Source organism: Cervus elaphus, chromosome 20 (genome assembly GCF_910594005.1).
Source record: "Cervus elaphus chromosome 20, mCerEla1.1, whole genome shotgun sequence".
Lineage (NCBI taxonomy): Eukaryota > Metazoa > Chordata > Mammalia > Artiodactyla > Cervidae > Cervus > Cervus elaphus.
This window is the reverse complement of record NC_057834.1, coordinates 66,449,739-66,468,149: the sequence shown is the minus strand read 5'-3', so window position 1 is coordinate 66,468,149 and position 18,411 is coordinate 66,449,739. Positions and strand designations below refer to the sequence as shown.

The window sequence follows — 18,411 nt, the reverse complement described above, 5'->3', positions numbered from 1 at the left end:
AACTCATGTTGGCCATTGTAGCTGGAGTGTATCAATCTGGGAGAAACAAAAAGAGATTGCATTTGTATTCAGAAAATAATAAATGTTTAAAAAGATGCTCTACCTCTCTAGCAATGAGAAAAATCAAATTAAAGCCACAAGACTCAATTTCACTACTTTCAGACTGCTAATAAGAAAAATGTGATAACATTAATTATTTAAAAATTTAAAGAATGAGCTAATATTTTAGATTTTTTTCTGCTAAAACTAACAAAAAATCTTGGTAATTTTTAACTACTTACATAATTTTTTGACTATTTTAGAGTCAGGAAAGGATGAATATCTAGCAGTGTTTTTTTTTTTTGTTAAAGTTATTTTCATTTTAAAACAGTTTTCATAATCAAAGTTTTCAGATTTTATGTTGAGAGAGACAATCATCTATAAAGTGTCATTGTTGGTAGAGTGGTAGGGTTCCTTAGACTTTCTCCTTTCTTTGGGAGATCATGTATCTTTCAAGTTCTTTGGACTTTTTTTGTGATTGATACTGGGGATTGGCTAGCTCAGAGTCCACTGTTAACTCCTTTCTCCCTTTCTTATCTCTAAAGTGGAGAATATAAAAGAAAAGGATTGATTTTCCAGCTCCCTTGCAGCATGGAGTAGTTATGCAACACACAGTCCTGATCAGTGAGAGGGAAAAAGATGCCTGCTAGGCCACTATTCCCTCCTCTTTTCTTTGGTTGCCAGAAGGAAGAACCAGAGGTGCTCAGTCATTTGGTAACCTGTTGCAAAAATCACGTAGATAATAGATGAAAAGCATGAAATTAAAAATCTTATGCATAGAGAGAGAACTTAGGACCCTGATGCCATTACTGAGCTGCTATAGCAGCTTTGGCCCTGGACTCATAATAATGTGAGACGAATCCCTATGGGTTTGAGCCAGTGTTGATTGAGTTTTCTGTTGTTTGAGCCAAACCCACTTCCTAATCGATACCATTTTATGATTAAAGTCTTCATAATTATTAATTGGCATGAATGACTGATGATAGAATACATTATAAAATACAAGGTATTATAATGTTGCTATGATAAAGTAAGAATACTTGGTTGACAAATTAATACTATGAGATTTTTATAATCATAAATATATATGTGTGCATATCAATTTATTTCCCAGCGAAAGATATATATTATTATAAAGATAAGGCACTTCTTAATATACTGTCTTCTCTAAGATTTAACATTTGAAATATTAGCATCATTAAAGGTATAGATATACCTTATTTTATTGCAGATACCGTGTTTTTTACAAATTGAAGATTTGTGGCAACCCCGCATTGTGAAATGATAATGAGCATTTTTTAGCAATAAAGTATTTTTTAATTAAGGTATTTACATTTTCTTATACATAATCCTGTTGCACAGTTAACAGACTACCATACAGTGTGCACATAACTTTTATTTGCACTGAGAAGCCAGAAAAGTTCTGTGACTTACTTTATTGTGATACTCACTTTATGGCTATGGTCTAGAACTAAACCTGCAATCTCTCTGAGGTATGTCTGTAGATCTTAGACCTCAAAGTATCTTAATAGGTAGCTGAATTTCCATTTTTTATAGGTGAAAAAACCAGGGATTTGAGAGAGAGTATGGAACGGATTCAGAGTTACTTTATTACTGATTTTGTCTATTTTGTGTCCATTTTTTTCCCTAGAATGTAGTCTAAGAGCACTGAATCGAATACTACATGATGAAATTCTTAATAAACCTATGGAAACACTTAAACTTGCTATTCCATCAGGGATATATACTCTTCAGAATAATTTACTCTATGTGGCACTGTCAAATCTCGATGCAGCTACTTATCAGGTACCCAAAATACATTTCTAGTAGTCCTGCTAAGAAACAAACAGACAAACAATAATATTAGCTGTTTTCTTTTTCAGGTCACATATCAGTTGAAAATTCTTACGACTGCACTATTTTCTGTGTCAATGCTTAGTAAAAAATTAGGTGTGTACCAGTGGCTCTCCCTAGTAATTTTGATGACAGGAGTTGCTTTTGTACAGGTAACTATTCAAGATAACTTTCATTTTTATCACAGTTTCAAGATCTCATTTTGGAGACTATGGTTGGTATTTGTTGATGCAAATTAATGCCTATTCTCACAACTGTTTTTGAGGGCTTCCCCATGAGGAAGATACCGCATTGGGACTATAAATGATACAAAGAAATAAAATCAGATAATCTGAGGCAAAGAAGTGAATAGTCTATTTAGGAAAATAAGACTTGTAAAACAAAGCTGATTTTTACTTAGTATGGGAACATTTGAGATCAGTCACTCCCTTCCTATTGTCTGTCAGCTTCCCTGATACCACTGCTTCTTGGTTCTTTTCACATCTAATGATTCCTTAGTGGTTTCCTTCCTGGGGTCCTCTTCCCTCATATACACATTAGACACTGGGGTTGTTGATAGGTGTATTATTTCTCTTAAACTATGTCCTTATTTTTGGAGATTTCATTCTCTCTGGGTGTTTTTATTAATACATGTGCTGATAGTTTCTTGATCTGAGTCACCAACTCTGGTCGTCACAGAGTCACAAATCAGGTAGTTCCTGATTTGTATATCTAAAACCCCATTGGACGTCTTTGCTTGATTGTGGCTTCCCTGGTGGCTCAGATGGTAAAGAATCCACCTGAAATGCAGGAGACCTGGGTTGGATCCCTGGGTCAGGAAGATCCCCTGGAGAAGGGACTGGCTGCCCACTCCAGTACTCTTGCCTGGAGAATTCCATGGACAGAGGAGCCTGGCAGGCTACAGTCCATCGTGTCGCAAAGAGCTGGACACGACTGAGTGACTAACAGGTTCACTTTTCACTTCGGTAGGCCTTATAAACCAAGTGTATCCAAAACTAAACTTTACCTTTCCCCCCACCAAACCTGTTCTTTATTTCTATTTTTTTCCCAGTCATTATTTACCTAGCCTGAGAGTTGTCCTAGAGTCTTCCTTCAGCCTATACATCCAATCACTAAGACTTTGTGACTGTTTTCTAATACTTCTTGATTCTGTCCTTGTCTGTATCTACTAACATTTCCCTATTTCATGACTTCTTTATTTCTCAAGTAATCTTTTGCCTCCTAATTGATGGTTTTGTTTTGTTTTTTACCATCACCCAAAATTCAGCCTCCACTTATTCACCACTGTGGGCTATCTAAAATAAATCTAATCATGTCAGTCTCCTGCCATCCAAAGTCCTCCTTCCCTCTGCCCCCAATTACTTTCCTTAGAGTGTGGTATGTATTGTGTATTTTCAATAAATATTTCTAATAGTTATTTATTTAAATGAGTATTACTGAAATATAATTGGCATATCAAACCCATATTTTCATAGGTCCTGCTTAAGGTAAAGTAGTTAGTATTCAATTTTTAAAAGTGAGGTATTTTTAAAAATCAAGTAACTAATGGTTCAGGTAGGCAAAAGCCATGCGGAGGAGAGAGAAATAAGTGAGGTTTTAGGAACACTGATCTGCAGAATGAAGCTCAGAGTGATCGGCTTGATATGGCCCTTCCACAACACAGCAGCCACTGTGGACTTACTTTTGCTGCTCCAACACTTCACACTCTGAATTTCTACAACTGACCTGCTTATAGAGGCTGTTTTGTGCATCTGTGCATTTATTCATTCTCTTTCTCTTTTTTATGGAGAAGGAAATGGCAACTCATTCCAGTATTCTTGCCTGAAAAATCCCATGGACTGAGCAGCCTGGCAGGCTGTAGTCCATGGGGTCGCAAAGAGCCGAACACAACTTAGTGACTAAACTGCAGCAACAGCAGCTCTTTTTTTAGGGTATTTTTGAAATTATAGATTGTAAAGGCAATATCACTATGGGAAAAAAAATTAAGGGTTTTCAAAAGCTGTCCTCTGTAATCCCCAGGAATGGAAATGGTTGCACTTTTACCTTAAGGTCTAAGGGTGGTCTCTAAACATGTATTTTGTAAAATATCATAGGAATTAAACTTGTGTTGTTTCTTTTTGTTCAGTGGCCCTCAGATTCTCAAGAGCTTAATTCTAAGGAACTTTCAGCTGGCTCACAATTTGTAGGCCTCATGGCAGTTCTCACAGCATGTTTTTCAAGTGGCTTTGCTGGGGTTTACTTTGAGAAAATCTTAAAAGAAACCAAACAATCAGTGTGGATAAGAAACATTCAACTTGGTAAGTTTTAAATGTTTTCTAACATTACTTTTAAAGTGATTATATTGTTATATTTAAAGATTTCTATGTATCTTTAATTAAATAAACCTTTTATAAAAGTTGCTAGTTGCTGCAAATAAAATTTTAGAAAGAACATTTCACATCTCTTTTGGTTCCTTTTTCATTGTGGAATACTTTGATTAGTTGTGACTTTATTTAGAAAATTGCTTTACCCTGCACTCTTTGCATATGTTACCAAAGACTTCCCCCTAAAGAGGTGATTCCTGTAGTATAACCATTTCTTTAGTCATAGTTTGGGATTGCTCTAGGAAATCTTAGTTGCAGTAGTCATAAGGCATAAGTCTACCATAAGCTCTGTGGTAGAAGTAAGGGATTCAGCAGTGAACAGGACACATTTCCTGCTCTCACTGAGCTGACTTTTCCCTAACGGTGAGACTTCAGTAATAACATTCTGATGTTGCCTGTGGCTGACTGTTTCTTTTCTAATTTTTTTGGATATTATCATACATCCAAAATTTCTAAATAAAGAAAAATGCCATACCACATACCTGAGTTATTATATCTGCACATATGAATGTGGATATATGAAATTACAGATCTAGCAATAGGAAGATACAATGAAATATACAAAAGTGCACATTTTACAAATATTTGAATGGTATATCCATATAGTCTTGTAATGTATACACTCTATTTTTTCAGTGCTCCAAGGCTGGTAATCTGTTCTGTTTTACATTCCCATGTCTTTTTCTTAGTCAAAATATGGTACTGAGTATATTTTTTCTAAGTCTATATAATTATACAACTAAAAAAAACTTTTAATCAAATTTTGTCAAGAAGGAAAAGTTAAGTTTAAAATTATTTGTAATGTTAATGGAAAAATATCTCTCCTGACAAACCAAAGGACATATAACATAGACTTTACTTTTTTTTTTTAAGGTTTCTTTGGGAGTATATTTGGATTAATGGGAGTATATGTTTATGATGGAGAACTGGTGTCAAAGAATGGGTTTTTTCAGGGATATAATCGACTGACCTGGATAGTAGTTGTTCTTCAGGTAAAGCATTTAAATTCTTATATTTATGCTAATAAATTTTATTTTAACATAGAAAATCAAAATAGCTATGATGTACTGACAGGAGGAAAAAGGGCTTCTCCTGTTTGTATTCTCATTATATCTAGTTTATTCAGGGAAGTTAAAATAGGACTGATCTAAATGCTGTAATGTGAACTTTATGGTATTTAAATTTAACATAATGAAAATGCAGGATTAAGAATAAAAGAGTTAAAGCTGAGGATAAATATAACTTTTAATTTTTCTACAGTTCTAGTCATTTCACAGGAAGTCTAAAGTCAGTTCATTCAGGCTCAAGAAGCAGATCTAGATATTTAAATCTGTAACAGTTTATAGTTTAATATTGATTACATATTGGAGTATTCCTATCAAATAACTTCAGTTTATAACTTTAAATTATTCAAGGGCTGAGTAATTTCGTCTTCAAAAAATACTTATTAAGTATTCTGGAGGAAACAAAAATGAAGATACAAGTCTCTGCCTTCACAAAGCCTTTCTCTAGAGATATTTGAAGCTGAAAGTCCCTTAGGGAAGATGGATAAGAAGGTAGCAAAGGATAACTGTTTTGAAAGCAGGAAGGATACTTCTATTTTTAAGATAAGAGAAAAGGAGATGGGGATAAGTGAAAATTCAGAGAAAATTTGAGAAAGATTTTATGATGGCTTTTATCCTGCTGAGGAGGAAAGCTCTCTTTCCTTAAGAAGGGACTACAGACTTGAGAAGAATTTAAAAGGTTTGGTACAGTTGGTATGAGGGAGAAACTAGAAGAATGAGAGCACTGCCAAGAATAACAGGACTCAAACATCAATTTATAGTGAGCTCATTGGCATAACTTGTGACTTCTCTCTTAAAGCTTTTACCATTTGAAGAGGTGCAATGAAAGTGGATAACTCAGATTTGGGAGTTGATACGTAGAGTTTGGTGAAGTGAAGTGAAAGTCACTTAGTCGTGTCTGACTCTCTGCGACTCCATGGACTGTAGCCCACCAGACTCCTCAGTCCATGGAATTCTCCAGGCAAGAATCCTGGAGTGGGTTGCCATTCCCTTCTCCAGGGTTTGGTAGAAAACAAAACTATGAGATATGGTAAAACCATTATTTAAGTAGCCACAGTTTGGAATTTGAGAGGGATTTGGCAGAAAGTTCTTTCTACACTCTTAAAGAGAATGAGTCAAGTGCTTCAGGAAGCGTACTCTGAGAGCAATTTGAAAGGTAGATTAGAATGGGAAGAAACTCGAGGAAGAAAGCCAAGTTAGGCAATTAAAAGGCTAGTAAAATATAAAGTTACATTTTATTTTTAATCAAAAATATTTCACTAATCAGAGTATTCAGTCTTCCCACATTTGTCTGAAGAAGTGATGTTTAATTACTAAATTGGATGAGGATAGATATTTTATTCATAATATGGTCAAACTCCATTATAGCAAACTGCAGATTCTGCTGGTAGTTATTTTATCTGATACCTTTTGAAACAAAAAGTCTATTGAACAAAACCTAGATGCTCATATGTTACAAAATGTTTCATAAAAATCACTTATTTAATGGGATTAGATTATAAGACAAAAAAGTATTTTGAAAAGCAGTTTTATATGTGTCTATTTTTAAAAATAATCTTTTAAAACTTCTGCAGGCACTGGGAGGCCTTGTAATAGCTGCTGTTATTAAGTATGCGGATAACATTTTGAAAGGATTTGCAACCTCTTTGTCCATAATATTATCAACACTGATATCTTATTTTTGGCTACAAGATTTTGTACCAACCAGGTAGTATATTCTTTTCTGTTTCTTTAGATCTTATTTAGAAAAATGAGTCCTTCATATGATATGATCTGAAAAATTTTGTTCTGTCACAGCTTTTAAAGAAATATAGTAAGATTTATTTAACTGTCTTTTTAAAAGGGTTTCAAACTAAATGCATGAAAGAAAGTCTAACACTGAACAGTTTTTTATACAGTTTGGCTGGCCAGAATTTTCCCGGTATATCTGAATGGGGGTCTTTCCCCAAAAGTTAAAAGTCGTATTTTTTAAAATTATTAAGTCATATAAAGTCATTTAAAGAATTTATATAGCTTAAGCCAGGAAAGGAGGTGACATTCTGGAAGAAGGTAATTTGTTTATAAGATAATTTGAGTCACCTTTGAAAAGGTGGCTCATGAGAAAGCTCTTTAGGGAGAATAATAGTCTAGAGAATTGCTAAAGGAATGATGGGTGAAGCAGGAGACCCAGGACTGTGTAGTGTCATGGATACCAAGAGAGAAGACAGAGTGAGGAAGAATAAAGTATAAAGTAAAGTTCTATTTTATTTATAATTATTAACTTGTAATCCTAGGGTAATGAGATTATATTTTAATGAATTCTAGGATACCATCCTTAGTTTCCTGTAACTTCACTCCCTCTTCATCTTCTCATTTTCTAAACTTTGGAATACTGTCTTCATTCGTCTTTGGGCTTATATCTGCACTCACTTCCTTGGTGATCTTTATTCTCATGACTTTAAATACTGTTTATAGGCTAATAACTTCAAATTTAAATTTGAATTCCAGGCCTTTATATATAATTGTCTATTTGTCTATTTTCTCTTCAGTGTCTACTAGATAACTCATTCCCCATCTCTGTCAGGGTTCTCAATTTGTTGTACATACCTTCATTCTTTCAGTTGCTTAGGCCAAAATCCTTTTAACTTAGGAACACAATTTATCCTTCTTTGAAGGCAGAGTCTATAGATACGGACATAGATAGTTTTATAAGAGAAAGTTAAAATGTATGAACATTTTTTATTTTCTCAGTGAAGTAAGGTTCATCAGCTTTTCTTTACTGTCCTCTCACGTGTCATTCTAACGCAGAGACAAATCGTATTAACTCTTCCTTTTTAATATCACCAGAATCTGACCGTTTCTCACAACTTCTAATGCTATCATCATGATCCAAGTCACCCTCATTTATCATCTAGATTAAGGAAATAGTCTCCTGACTTGCCTCCTTGCTTCTTATCTTCACCTGTGTCTCTGACTTTTCCCCATTCAGTAAGGAGAATGATTCTTTTCAATGTAAATCAGTATACTCAGGAACTGATTGCTTCCCACTTCACTCAGAAGTTGTCACCATCAATGGCCTATTTGCTTTGGCTGTTAGCTATCTTTCTATCCTCATCTGACATTACTACCTCTTGTTTACCTTTTTTTTTCTTTTAACCTTTTTGCTATGGGCTTTGATTTGCCCGTTATTCTTCTTGGAATACTCATCCCCTACATATTCACATGGCATGCTTCCCAGGTGGCTCAGCAGTAAAGAATCTGCCTGCAGTATAGGAGACATGGATTCAGTCCCTGGGTGAGAAGATCCCCTGGAGAAGGAAATGGCAGCTCTCTCCAGTATTCTTGCCTGGGAAATCCGTTAGATAGAGGACCCTGGCAGGCTACAGCCCATGGGGTCTCAAAAGAGTGAGACACGACTTAGTGACTAAATACAACATTAAACACCCTACCTATTAAATGGGGGAAATTATATGCTTTAATATTATTTGAGAATGTTTAGTACTTGTAGATTTTAAGGGTAACTTAAAAAGGCATACCTTAAAAAAAAATAAAACCTCATATAAGGCCAAGGTGATAATTTGGGAATAAAATAAGTAAATGAACAAGTAAACAAGCAGAGGAACAGAAGAGTAGGAGTATTTTAGTAAGGCACGCACTTGCATGTGTAAACCCGTGTTTCTGAGGGAGCCTGAGGGGTGTGTTGGGATGAAGAGAAAAGGAGAAAAGACAATGATACTGTGATTATTGAATGAATGAATGTTTTGAGAATATACATAGGACACCACGTTAGATGGAGGAGACAGGTTATTCTTCCTAAAGTAGATAGCTGAGCCCTCCATCTTTATGTATTTTTACTTTTGTGGAAAACTTCCATTATCCAATAAATGCAAAGATCTGTATTCTGAGTGTAATATTTTCCTTTGTTATCCCCATTTCACCTGCTGAAACAGTTTTTTGGTTTCTCAGTAGTACGCTTGACCCCTGTACCCACCTTTCTGGTTGTTCCTTTGGTAACCTGTCAGTTCTCACTCACTTTCTTATCCATCTTATCTGCTGTCATGGCTTCCCTGTCCTCTCTATGAAGATGAGTCCCAACTTCACCTTAACTCTAGATTCCTATTTTCAGCTGGCTGCTTGACATCTCTACTGATATCCTATCACCAGTATTCCCTTTCCTGTTTTTAGGTGCTCATTATTTTGCTTGTTGGTGTTACCATCCTTGTATTTAGACTTGCTTATTCTTTTATCAAAAATATATTGTTTCCACTATGTGTCTGTCAGTGTACGAGAAGATCGTAGAGAAATAGGAATATCTTCAAGGAGGTCACAGTGATCGAAGAAACAGACATGAGAATAAATTATAATGATGATCAATGCAGCAATGGAAGTATATACACAGTCCATTAGAAAGAGGGGATGCAAATCCTTTAAGTATTAAATTCTGGTAGCTTCTTCCTTAAAATTTTTTTCTCTCAGAGCCATCTAAAAATAGCTGGATTGGGAAAGCAGGGGTTTCCTGATAGTAATAGATATTCTTGTAGATCCTGTTAGAGATATCATAGAATGGATTCCTAGAAAGTTGGATCAGACAACTTTCTAACTGAGCACGTGATTTTATACAACTCCAGGTTTCTGGAAAGCTAGGAAAAGCTCATTAGATTGACCAAGATAGTGCTCAGTCAGAGTCTAAGTAGTTAACCAAATATTTTTGTGGTAGTAATTTTCTTCAGGATACATTATAGGAAGTTTTATGTCCTCTTAATTGTATACGTGTACCTGTATTCAAGGCTTTTGAAAAGTTGCCCATCTGCAGCAAGTCAACACTAGACGTATCATAACAGGTAGTGACTAAGCTCCCTATATATGCTAGGTTCTTAGGAATATAATGATGAATGAGGAACACATGGGTGAACAGAGGGGCAGAATGTAAATATCATATTATTTACTATAGTGTGATAAAGTGTTACCATAGAGTAACTTTGCTTAGGGGAGTTAGTCTTAGAGACTTTAGACCTGAGTTGTTATCAATAAGCAGTTTTCTTGGGAGGGACATTGCAGGCAGAGGAATAACATCTATAAAGACAGTGTCCTGAAAGGCATGTTGTGTTTCCTAAATGGAGTGGCTGAATTATAGATGGGCTTGGGTGGAGTGTGGAAGATAAGACTGGAAGGACTATATTATAAAGGGCCTTTAAATCATAACTGTTAATAAAAACTTTAAAAACAAGACTAATTCATATCCCTGTAATAGCACTTCAAAGAATATTCTAGTTTATATTCAGTTTAAGTTCCAGTACCAGTTTCTATTCATTTCTAGTTTATAGTAAGGTATATTATATATATGGATAGATAAAGAAGAAACCAAGTCTTCTTGTACTTACTCTAATTTCCTTTCTTAAAGCATGCTATAAAAACTGATTTTCCCTGTGGCTCAGATGGTAAAGAATCTGCTTTCAATGCAGGAGACCCGGGTTCATCCCTGAGTTGGGAAGATCCCCTGGAGAAGGGAATGGCAGTCCACTCCAGTATTCTTGCCTGGAGAATACCATGGACAGAGGAGCCTGGCGGGCTTCAGTCTGTGGGGTTGCAAATGGTCAGACATGAATGAGCAACACTACTACTATAAAAATTAGTCCTGAGTTTTATTTATTACTACCTTTGATTTTAAACTGAACTTTACTTTGGTTTGAAAAGAGTGCAGTTTTCCCTGTATATTTTTTTTTTAACAGATAATAACCTTGTTTTATTCCCCACAAAACAAAAATAATGCTTTCTGATTCTCATTATAGATATGGAATTGTCTGTACAAAAGAAGTAGATCCTTTCTCTCTTTTCAAGCATACTTCATCATTTTAGTTCCATAAACTTTTGAGTGCATTCTTTTTTTTTTTTTTTTGGTGATTGATTGCCTCTTTTTTTTTTTTAATTTTTTATTTTATTTATTTATTTATTTTTTATTAGTTGGAGGCTAATTACTTCACAACATTTCAGTGGGTTTTGTCATACATTGATATGAATCAGCCATAGGTTTACACGTATTCCCCATCTGAAATCTGTTAGTCTTCAATGTATTGTAGGCAAAAGGCATACTAAAATGAAACACTTTATATACACATACATGTCTAGCTGAATAACTTTGCTGTATACCCAAAACTAACAAAACATTATAAATTAACTACAGTTTTTAAAAATGGTTTTAATAAAAGATGAAACACAACATTTTATACACACTTCTTTTGGGAGACGACAGTATAGCACAGTGGATGGAAGTGCAGGTTTGGCTCTAGAGTCAGACATACCCAAGTTTGAATCCCATTTTCTGCTTCAAGTTGTGGGACTTTAAGACAATTATTTAAATTCTCTAAACCTGTTTCTTCATATATTAACAAATGAGGGCAATGCTAGTCCTTCTTCATAAAGTTGTTTTGAGAACTAAATGAGACAATGCATGTAAAACACCTAGCTGAATATCTGGAACCTAGTAACCACTTAGTATTTGTTAGCCATGTTATTGGAACATTTTTTCCCAAATTATATTTGTATTTTATAGTAAAGAAATATAATTTTTGTTGTTTTTAATCTGATTTTCTCTTTTTCATTTTTTTCTTCATCTATTTAGTGTCTTTTTCCTTGGAGCCATCCTTGTAATAACAGCTACTTTCCTATATGGTTATGATCCCAAACCTGCAGGAAATCCCACTAAAGCATAGTGGTAATTTATCTGGTTTTTCACAATGGTGCACTGGGAATCGCAACATTAATGCTGCACAGAGGACTTCTACAGATTCTAAGAGAAAATCATCATGCTGAATCTGATCATAATGTTCAAATGGTTTGAAAATATAAAAGTTTAAGGATAAAATATACATATATGTAACAAAATGCCTATTGCATATAAAAATCAAAACTTGAAAGTATTTCCAGGGATTAGAATAAATTACTAGAGGAAATTTAAAATCTGAGTTCTTAAAAAGATATTATGTTTTTGATTGCTGCAGAAATATCCTATGCACTCTTTGAAACAGCACACAGCAAGTGTCAGACATCAATTTTGCAAATTACATATATTTAATTTTATTAAATGTTTTTTATCTTATTCTTTCTGTACAGATATATCAAATAACATGGATATTCAAAGTTTGAACATTATAATTATAAAGCTGTGAAGAAATAGTATGATTTGAAAAACATTTTCACATATCTCAGATTTTTATATTTATACAGAAGATTACTAAACAAAGGATTGCTATATGTTGCAAATGTTCAAATGCATAAAAGTTGATAAAGTAACTTTCTGGGTCTGATTTGTCAGAGAATAACATTCATATTTAAATTTAATATAAAGAAATATACACATCTGTTTCTCCATCTAAACTTTAAGACCTCTTTAGTGCTTTGAAACTGCTGAATGCAATCCATTCGTTCCTACACTAGACAGTAGCCAGTGGCTTTTACATTAATGGAGTTTGTCCTTTATCTCTTAATTGTATTTCTTTTCTGTAAATTGGATAAATCCTTAATATTATTTTAAAATAAATTTCTCTGTGTTAATTTCCATCAAAGTTTTAAAATATAATTTAAAGGGGTTAAATACTCATTTAATAATTTAAAATAATAATTATTGTCTAATGTCTCCATTTGGAGAATTTTAAACTATCAGAGCATATACTCTACACACTAGAGCGTTTTTAGATGATGATTTTATTCATTGATCTATAACTGATGACAAAACAACCAAATATATAATAATATAGATATCAATAAATTGAGACCAGAATGACTTAGACATTCCAGATTGCCATGATATATTTTAAATGGCACTATAGCTATAAATTTAAAGTGTTCAGAAGAACTTTCTAGGCCTCTCATAAACCCACCATTCCTAGGAATATTCTGATCAAATGTCTGAGAGAGGCAGCCAAATTCTGAACTCCCTTTTTGTGACCTTACAAAAGCTTCCAAGAAAGAGCCACAACTTTGCTTTACAGTAGTGGTTTATTTTCCATTTCTTTTCCATTTGATTAGCACTGGAATTGAGATTGCAAATTACATGAGTTATGGTTCAGGGAGAGAAAATATAGCAGAAATGATCAAATGAATTGGTGGGCACAATTACTTTCTAAAATTGAAACAGGGGTTTAATTTATTGTTGACTAGAGACAGAATTACCTATTGTGTATAAAAGTATTGTACTTTATTTTTTCCTTCATGCATTATGTATTTTTAAAAGTCTCCTGTTCTAATTGTATAAAAACTGTAAAAAAATAAATATTTTTATATAATTCTAATGGATTTTGTTAAAATTTGGCTGAAAATACTATGTTACAATCTGTTGGCTAGTCTCGGCTAATTAGGACTGGCTGTGTTACTTTGCTGAGGCAAACCTAGTCTCAACAAGACACAGGCCTAATATATTCCATACAGAGTTTTTAGAAATGCTTAAAATTACAAAGTATTTTTACATTAATTTGCTGGTAATTCCAAATTGGTACCAAGCAAACTTTCTGGAACTCTGACTTACATTTTTCAGTGACTACTTTTTAGAGTATTTATTAAATAACTTTACTACAATTTGAGAATGGTGTTTTTAGACTATAACAACATTTAGATTTACATTTACTACTTAATGCTAAGAGAAATCTAAATCCTGTAATGCAGAGAATTCAAGACTAAATATAAAGATTTATGTTCAGCTTACACTGAAGTGTTGGGTACTTATGTATTAATCTGATATGCATTAATCATTAATTGTGAATTCAAGTTTAGTCTCTCCCAATTTTAACACCTCAAAAAATGATACAAAAACGCAACTTTCAAGATTCCCTCCAAAGTTTATAAAATGTAGTCAAGAGTTCAGAGAACAGGCAAAATAGTCTAAAGTATATTCTCAAAGCAAACTTTTATTAGACAAGCATAATTTATATTTTGCTTTTCTGGTAGGTTGGAATAGAGAATTGGTTGTATAGTCTATAGTTTTTGATTCATAAAGAAATAACCATATTTGAAACAGTGGACCCGTGTCCTAGATCATGTCATATGTACACATATTGCCATTTTCTTCTGTGTGGCATGTGTTTTGATGACCTCCAAAAGCCTTATTATGTCACCCTTCTATAATGATGATTCCTTGATTATTTAAATTCTTATACTTTTTAAAGTTGACATTTATCTCTCAACAACTTTGTTCATTTTAAAGAAACGTGCTAACCCATGGGAGAAGAGTGCCAGTTGATAGTTCTACAAAACTTTAAAACTATGGTATTTTGGAAGAAAAGCTTGAAATGCAACATATAGATGTAATCAACACAGTAATATTACCAATTCTTTAATAAGTGATTTTTAGAGAAGTCGTAGACTACTTTTACAGTGGAAAATGTAGTTTAGACATACAAAACTTGAATGTTTACATCAATTTATATTGAATGTCACAGTTTCATAGAAGGAAAGGTGATTTGATATTTAAACTAGATTCCCAGGAGACAGAATCTGAGTGGAAACTAATTGACTTTGTGCTTTAGTAGACCTAGTGTAATAAGACTATTCCTAAGAATTGATAAACTTTTCCTACATATCAGATTATTAAACTTTAACATGTCATTGAGTTTTGTATTTAAAAACAGGGTTTAGCATCACTCATCTTACTTACACATTCGTTATTGTAATATTTAATTACATGTGACTGTATGCTCTACATGATAAAAAGTTTATAAAAGTTATTTATGCTATATTGAAAGTCATCTTAAGAATCTCCCAGATATGTAGCTTATATAAAGTATTTGTAGGACCAAAGAAAAAGCACCTTTATCAAAATCTGGTCCTGTGTGCCTTGCTTTACCAAATACTGGCTTTTCTTGAGGATATTACTGTAATTCACAATTTTGGACACATAGGCAAAATTAGGATGTTTTAAGAATAACTATAATTCAATGTTTTCATTGTTTCAACATTTGCTATTTAAATTCATTATCTAACAGAATATTGAAATAGGTATATTGTACAAATATTAGTAAATAGAACTTATTTAAAGAAATTATGGTACCATTGCTCCATCATTTAACTTTTGAAACTTTAACAATTGTATATAACTCATTTTGATTTTTTTATTTCTTATTATAAAATTTACTGTGATTTTTAAAATATTTTTTAAATGATTTGGATTCTGAATTTGTCATTGTATGTATTTCATTTGTTTAGAAAGATTCTTCTGGGTTTGGGGTTGTGATTTGTATATTTAAATTTTTTATGGACATAATTCAAAGGAATATATAAATTGGTCTTTTGTTTAAATGGCTTTTTAATTGATAAATTTCTCTTTGTCATTTTTTGGTATCCAGTTATTTTTTATTCTCTAGATTTTTGAAAATAGATTATTTTCCTAACTGTGTAAATTTTTTCCTATATTTCCTTTTTTCCTGTTCACCCGTGTCTGACTTAACCGTGAGTTAGTCTTTCCATAGATCAAAAATGACTCCCTGAGCCCTTCCCTGCCTCTCTGGTAACCTTGATCCTGTATGTGAGCTTCCTTTCTACTATGCTGTAGCGTGAAAGACTGCATCTCATTTAAACTAGTTAGAATTTCTCTACCTGTATGATTATAACAGTCTAAAACTTTTTGCTTTAAACAAATTATCTCTTTTGATAGTGTCAAAGTTAAGAGATTATAGTAACTGGTATATATTTTCTTCATAATTTATTGTTTTGGCTGTGTTGCATGGCTTGCAGGATCTTAGTTCCCCAACCAGGGATCAAACCTATGCCCCCTGCAGTGGAAGTGTGGAGTCCTAACTACATGAGGAGCACCAACTGAAAATCTTTATATTTGTATTGGAATACTTCTGTTCAAAGTATATCAAAATTCTTGAATCCTGTGCTATGCAAATATGCTTCATAATAGTGACCAGTATTAGTAATCACAATTGTCTTTCTTACTGTTCTTAAAGAGAATTTTTTTCAAAGCAGGATTGATTACCTACACATTCTAGAAGTGAAAATATCAGAGGGAATAAACTGTCCTCAAATCCCAAAGATTTGAAATTCTACTATTGTAGAGTGTCTTGGTGACTATAAATTCAGAGGTTTCCCAAATTCACCTAGGTTCAAAAATTCACTGGTAAGACAGAACTCACTGATAGCTATTATACTCACAATCATAGTTATTCCAGATAAAGGATACAAATTCCAGACAAAGAAGAGAACATTGGACAGAGATAAGGAGGGGTCTAAATTCTAGTCATCTTTTCCAATTGTCCATTCCTGGTGAAGCCTTGGACAATGCTGTATATATACTCCTAGCTAAAATCGATGATACTCCATGCAGAGTACTGCCAACTGGGAAAATTTCACCCATGCTTTGGTTTTCATATTTTTACCACAGTCTTATTATTTGGCATGCTTGATTGATTCTTTGATCACATAGTTGAACTCACTCTCCAGCCCTGATCCTCCCTGGAGAACTAGCAGACCTCAGACACCAGGGTCTCATGTTAGCATAAATTAGCTTGTGTAATTTGAAGAGCCCAACATGAATAACAAAGACACTTCTGCTGGAACCTCCTGAGGATGTTTCCTTACCATTCGTCACTAATACACATTTTTCTGAATTGATGAGAATGACACAAGCAATGACAATTGTTTCTAGAGACTTGTGCATGCTGCACAATAAGTCGCTTCAGTCATGGCCGGCTCTTGAAACCCTGTGGACTGTAGCCCACCAGGCTCCTCTGTCCGTGAGAATCTCCAGGCAAGAACACTGGAGTCGGTTGCCATGCCCCACTCCAAGGGTTCCTCCCAACCTAGCAAGCAGAACCTGTGTCTCTTATGTCTCCTGCAGTGGTAGGTGGGTTCTTTACCACGAGCTCCGCCTGTGAAGCTCATAAAGACTTTTACACACATTGTCATTTTTAATTTCAGAAATTTTGTCAGATGCTTCTGAACACACGACTGAAGGGTAGAAAAACAATCAGATACAGTACTAAGTAGCACTTGTATTATTTATTTAGTTTTCAGTTCTGATATTTAATGACAATTTTATTAAATGCTGGGATAATTAGACAAATTTTAAAATTTATAAATTTAACCTATGCTGTATATTTATGTACAATTTTGAGCTAATTTTATTTATGTATTTATTATCTAATTGGCTTTTTTGGCAATTCATGAATTGAACAGCATCCCATCTTGCAACTAGAAGGGTGTTTCCTGAGCTAATTTTAAATTACCATTAGCCATCACTACTCTGAGGAGGAGTTCATAGAATAAAATTGGTATCAGTTGCTAGGATGGCTCATAATAGACCTTCACTGTTAACTGATAGCTCCACATTTCCAGTCATCCTTTATTGGTGTTAAGTATCAAACCTCCATTAGATCTAACCAGGTTTTTTCATTTATGCATTTATTTATGTTTATTTATTTAGGGTCTCTGGTATGTTAAAATAACTTCTTTAAACAGTAATGATATTCCTTTGAAAATAGTTTACCTGAGATATACACTTTCATCCTTTTTTTAAATTAAACTCACTAAGGATTTAAAAGAATAATGAATGCTGTTACAGTGTTTTGGGGGTAATCTGAAAATGCACTCTTGTTAAGACATACTTTAAACACAGAGTATTTAAAAGGTTTAATTAAATGTGTTAAATCAGACTTCACATATATTTTAAACAAAATCTGTGGATGTGGGTTTATGTGTTTGCTGTTTCTTAAAAGACATTGTATATACAAAAACAATTTCTAATAATTGGGGATTTAAGTTCTCTCCTTAGGCTGAAGTTTTACGTTTCATTTTACTTTATTCTGCTTGGATAGTAAATACAGCCATTAAAAATTACACTAAGCGCTTTGTTCTAATATATGCAATGTGCTTCAATAGGTTTTAAATATTGTAACAACAGTAGAGTAATGTTTCTTGGGTGATGATAGGATTACAGAAAATCAGGTGAGTTTATGCTTCATTTTATGACTTAAAATACTGCTATGAATTCTAAAATTTTAAAATCTGAAGCTTACCTTGGATGTTTTATATATACATATGTATGTGTATATATATACATAGGCTCCCCTGAGAATCTGCCTGCCAATACAGGAGAAGCGGGCGCGATCCCGGGGTTGGGA

General features: G+C 33.6%; 1 protein-coding gene across 2 annotated transcripts in view; it reads left to right on the top strand.

Annotated features, from left to right (window-relative positions):
• The window catches only part of SLC35A3 (solute carrier family 35 member A3), a 40,524-nt gene extending 24,906 nt beyond the window's left edge, over positions 1–15,618 (top strand). For both annotated transcript variants that reach the window (XM_043877228.1, XM_043877229.1), the window contains exons 3-8: positions 1,691–1,845; positions 1,923–2,045; positions 4,019–4,190; positions 5,130–5,248; positions 6,895–7,028; positions 11,919–15,618. In XM_043877228.1, coding sequence (XP_043733163.1) covers positions 1,691–1,845; positions 1,923–2,045; positions 4,019–4,190; positions 5,130–5,248; positions 6,895–7,028; positions 11,919–12,009 — 794 coding nt within the window. In that variant the 3' untranslated portion in view covers positions 12,010–15,618. The remainder of the gene's footprint in view (positions 1–1,690; positions 1,846–1,922; positions 2,046–4,018; positions 4,191–5,129; positions 5,249–6,894; positions 7,029–11,918) is intronic.
• Positions 15,619–18,411: the final 2,793 nt, after the last annotated feature.